The 5,222-nt window shown below is 52.4% G+C and overlaps 1 protein-coding gene across 1 annotated transcript; it reads right to left on the bottom strand.

Annotated features, from left to right (window-relative positions):
• Nucleotides 1–2,044: 2,044 nt before the first annotated feature.
• SDRG_00502 (hypothetical protein) lies at nucleotides 2,045–3,134 on the bottom strand (the record flags this gene model as incomplete). Its single annotated transcript, XM_008605982.1, has 6 exons — nucleotides 2,045–2,100; nucleotides 2,146–2,340; nucleotides 2,390–2,411; nucleotides 2,466–2,545; nucleotides 2,736–2,911; nucleotides 3,031–3,134. 6 exons carry the CDS (start codon nucleotides 3,132–3,134, stop codon nucleotides 2,045–2,047), a joined length of 633 nt encoding a protein of 210 aa, XP_008604204.1.
• Between the last annotated feature and the right edge of the window lie 2,088 nt (nucleotides 3,135–5,222).

Genomic DNA, 5,222 nt, shown 5'->3' with positions numbered 1-5,222 from the left:
GAAATCTGCTGTTCTAGAGATGCGATAGCTTATCGATCCCTATCCACTATCCACCAGATATAGTACACTATGATTGTGAACACCTAATGTAACTCTGGGTTGTACGCAGGCTCCTGTACTCGGACCGCCTGACAGAGGAGTGCAAGCTGTCGGGTGTGTTTTAAACGGAACCGTCAGAGCCCGAATAAATCCAGATACCGACCGAGCACAAAGAACCGACGCCTAAGGCACCAGGCCCCTGGAATGGCGTCACCCAAATCCAGCTAAAAACTAAAGATTATAAAGCATACATTGCAAAGTGTTGCTACTGTCTCAAACCAGATTTTGCGAAAGCACTGGTTGTGATAGCTCAGGGGAGTATCGGAAGAAATCGAGTCCAAACAAGCGATGGGTAACTACAAATAGTAGGGTTTACGTTGGCCATCAAATCTTGATGAAATGACGAACAGGTCGTATCCAGCGATCTCATCGGATGAAACTCCTGCATAATTCAAAAGCTCCATCAAGTTCAATAAGCCGATAAATCAGCATAGTTCGTCCGACCTTGCTACTTGCATCACTCGGAAGGCTAAATGGTGCATCAACAAAAAGAGTGTTATAACGTTTGATGGAAAAACGGGTTAAACCGGTGTAAAAGTCGCATGCCATTTTGTTAGCGATAAAAGCTTTATAGTGAGCGCCTCAACCATATTGATTTCGTCTAAGGTAGCGTCTGCCTTCTTCAAGGCCTCCCGGGCTTGGGCCATTGTCTCAATGACCGCAAACTTTGCGTGCACGAGCTTGGCACCCCCGAGTCGTCTCCATCGCTAAAAGCGCTTTCATGATGGCTACGCGCTCAGTCTCCAGGTCGAGGCGTCTTTAAGGATCGTTAGTCAAGCTTTGCTAGTGATGCGCTTCGTCGGAGTGTTCGAAACAAAGACCCTACGTATGCCATGGCTGGGCGCGCGGCAAGTGATAGTGAAGAGTAGATCACGCAAGCAAACGATAGCCGATGTGCGCTCAGACACCAAGGCACGGGGTGTGGCAAAACGCTGGCTCGTCGTATGACTTGCGCATTCGAAACAAACGCCGCGCCCGATCTGCACCAAACGACTCGAAGGAACAACAGCGGAAAAAAGCCCCGTTAAGCATGAGTGACAGAGAACGCCAACTAAAGTACATTCGTGAGGCTCAATATTTTTGTGGAAGTCGTCAAATTGGGTGAGGTGAGTCCTCTGGCCCCAACAGTCATTTTCCACTTTGGTTGTTCAGGAGCACTGAAAATGGTTCTGGATTCGTTCTATTATGCCGCTCGGCATTTTCCAAACTAACTGTTCATTTTGCAAACTAACTGTTTTTTCTGTGACCAATTGTTGTCTACTCACGCAGTGCGCATTACATAGCTTGGCTAAACGACATGCCGTTAAGGCGTGGCAAGTCTTGCGTGCGAAGTGAGTCTGTGACGCTCCCGGGTTGATCATTTGCTCTAATAGGCTGTGGCATGCAAAAAAAATATTTTTCACGCGCACGCTCTTGGAAAACAGTGTCTTTGTCGCTTCTGCATAGGCAGATGCAGCAACGGTAAAAAAACACGTCTCAGGCGCCTTAGAGGCAAAAACGAGAAGCAACATACAGGCCCTAAGTCTTGGACGTGTTCGAATCACTGACAACAAACAAACTATTGAAGGGAGGGGTGGGCCCTTGGTTAAGGTCTTCCACTTCAATTCGTGCTTGAACGGATAGCGGGTTAAAATCCAGCTATGCGCATGCGAATTCAATTGGCCGACCTGCGCGATGTACCAAGTCTTAGAAACCGCCATGCCATAACCCGATTGAAATGGGCCAAGAGGGTGCCTTTCTCGCTTACACTCTAAGGAAAACCTCCCACATCAGATCGCCAAAAAACACGCACCCTCGCCACAGAGGCCCGCCTCTTAACGCTAGCTACTATGTAAATAAAAACAGGAAACCTGTAGGAAATAATATCTCAATAGGCTCATTCCAACAACAACGACTAGTGAACTTTCGCGCTACCGCAACAAGATAATTTGTGTGTGTAACCCAATCAGTGTTCATGGGAGATGTGTGTATACACCCTGGCGTTGTGTGTGGCAACCTTCGCTAAATGTGTATAAGCGAGCACCCGTCGTTTGTGTGTGGCAATACCAACTCCGCCGGGAGCACTGGCGAGCGCTGATCTGTGGCCGCCAGGCTCCGAGACAGTAATGCTAAAGAAGGCGGGCTGGGCCATCATAGGGCCGGTGCGGACGCTGACCGTGTTGAGCGGGAACGGACTGTTGTAGTAGCCATAGACCTCGTCGACGCTGTCGAGACACACGTTCTCGATCACCTTGATGGCGCCTATCATCTGGCACATGAGAACATGGCGCTGGCGTAAGCGGTAGAATACCGAAGTCACCCTCATCTGCGGGCTAGAAGAGAAGGCGGACGCTTGTGTTGTGAGGCAATAGCGCACGCTGCATGACGATCGCGAAGCTCACAAGCGACGCGACATGGCCGTCAAGGCGGCACATGTGCTCCGCGCCGGCGTTGGACGAGGCGTACTCTAGATGCCGGTTGCGCAGTGTCATAGGCAACGCGTCCGTGTCGCCTCGGAACGCGACGAATCGCAACCCTGGCGGCTCCACCGGGGTTAACATTTACATCTTAGGGCCAACGTTGTTGGCCCAAAAATGTTGACCACCAAAGCTACTCGCGGTAGGTGTGGCATGGCGAGTAGTAGTCCAGTATGCTACCTGTCGTTGCGCAGATGTGGATGTCTTCGGGGACAATGCCGGCGCGCTCGACCAAGCAACTTTTGGTCGTCGCCTGCGTCTGGAACTTTTGCCACGTCACCTCGGCGTGCTTGTGCAAGTGGCGGCGCAGCGCTATGGGGAGCGTAAAGAGGTCTTTCGTCGAGGACGGCGTGAGGCTGGCTCACCATGTTGGTTTGAGACCTTGGAGGGGACTTGGGAAATGGCAAGTCGACTCTTAAAGGCACAGCAACCTCGAAACTTTACCCGCAACCGCTCTTCCACATTGATAGCATACGCCACGCCCGGGACTTGCGACTCCAAAAGCGTCACGAAGGGCCTGAGGACATTGGCGCAGAGATGCTTGGACGGCAGCTCCGTTGACGGCGCCTTGCATTCCATGCAAAAAGACGTGTCGCAGTAGACCAACCTTAGCAGCACCGACTTGGTTAAAGGCGAGGCCAAGCTGGGCGCCGACATGTTCTGCAAGAAGATATTTCGACATGCTCCTCTCAGACCGCCCGAATTTCGAGCAGCACCGACTTGGTTGAAGGCGAGGCCAAGCTGGGCGCCGACATGTTCTGCAACAAGATATTTCGACATGCTCCTCTCAGACCGCCCGAATTTCGGTTGCAATTGGCTGCTGTTCCAGTATTCAAGCCAATGACAGACCATGGATAGACCTGTGCACGCGGATTGGCCATTGTCGCTTCCTTCTTGAACAGCAGCAAATTAAACGCAACGGAGAAACAAACGTGAGGTCATCTTCTTTTCCTGGGAAGTCGATCGCTCCACGCTGCTGTTGCTCACGAGATGCAGCTGCTTTGACACGTGCGCGTCGCGCGCCTTGGAGGATACAGCATTTAGCAGTTGCAAGTGTCTTCGCACTGGTACAATTGTTATGGTGCATGTGTACGCTTCCAGTACACACAACCGACGCAATCGACATATAGATAGCTCCATGGGAGCTACCCTTCTACCCTCCTTCTTGGAGTCGCTCTAGATGTGTACAAAAGTGTCATAGACTATAAGTCCAGCGTCACGACGACGCAATTTGCGTGTTATTGTCAATGCGGTACACAGTGAACCGAGCACAACTAAACACACGCGTGTCAACTGTCGAGCGCTGGTTCACAATCCGCCAAAACCGCGCTGGCATGGAGCGCGAGGGCCAGCTGCAGCATCAGCTTGTACCCGTACAGTAACAACGACCTGTGACGCAGCAAGACGCCGCTCAACATGTTACTTGCCCATCCAGCGCAAGCACTAGCGCGTCGATACGCAATCAGCACCCGTGCGCCAACGCTCACGAGCGAGAGCACTCCAAGACGCACAAATTAGCAGACGTTCCGCGACATCTTCACACTAGCGTCCATACGACCAAGAACGGCGTGAGTTGGTGCACGCACGTACCAAGACGCAACGCACGTTTTGAGGATGATCACGGCGTCTGAAGTCGCCTTCGCCGTGCGCCATCGAAACTCCATGTGCCGCTCTATCGCCCGGTGACTCTGCCGTTAACATAAACGAAGAAGAGTACTACTGTCTGCAAGATGTCACGCCGACTGAGCACGGTAGCGTTAACGTCCGAGTCGTCAGCGTCATGGGAGATGAAAGTTTTCAACATGCAGCTAGGAAACAAAGTACAAGCAAACAAATCTTGTTTCTGTCATTTTTTCGAGATCAAATCGACCAGGTCGAGACGAGATCCGAGAGCATGTCGTCGTCGCCAAGCTTATCAAACAAAGCGCGCAAGCTCTTCGTACGCGGCAATGGCGGTTGCAGTGGGTGACAAACAAAGTGCTGCCGCCGAGGTCGCGCTGCCGGTCGACCTCGTCGCGAAAACGGACCGGTCGGGAGCTGGCCTGTGTATCCAACCACAGTTTGGACGCGCGTGGTCACATACTCCATAATGGAGGAGCCGGGACAAACCCAGTTGGCTACCGTGTCGATGGCCATCGCCGCGAGGAACTTGCCGGCGAACGATAGCTCGGAGAACTATCTGTTCTCCATCACCGACGAGCTCACGGGCTTGCCGATGCACAATCACGTGTACCCAATTCGGGTGGCAAGCTGGCACCCGAATCCGGTACATGTGATTTTGCATCGGCAAGCCCGTGAGCTCGTCGATTATCGAGAACAGAAAGTTCCCGGAACCATCGTTGGCACGAGAACGACCGTGTGTGGCGCGCGCGGGTCGCTGCTCGCTGATGGACCTATGCAGCAATTCAATAAAACTGCCAAGCGACAGAGCTACGTCGGTAGAAGGGAGGGTTCCGTGTTGCAGACGCGGCGGTCGTCAACGGCGCACGGGACGAGCCGACGCCGGCTTTGGGCTGGAAATGGCCGGCATTTGCAAATGGCAGAATGAAAAGTGAACGGCGACTGACGACGAGCATACATTTTCAGAGGTCAGATCTATTCTCTTTCACAAGTTTGATGTTCACTTGGTAGAGGGATACCTCTTGAGATATGAACGTCCCATTTCCG

This window comes from Saprolegnia diclina, assembly GCF_000281045.1.
Source record: "Saprolegnia diclina VS20 unplaced genomic scaffold supercont1.1, whole genome shotgun sequence".
NCBI lineage: Eukaryota > Oomycota > Saprolegniomycetes > Saprolegniales > Saprolegniaceae > Saprolegnia > Saprolegnia diclina.
This window is presented reverse-complemented; position numbering and strand designations above follow the sequence as displayed.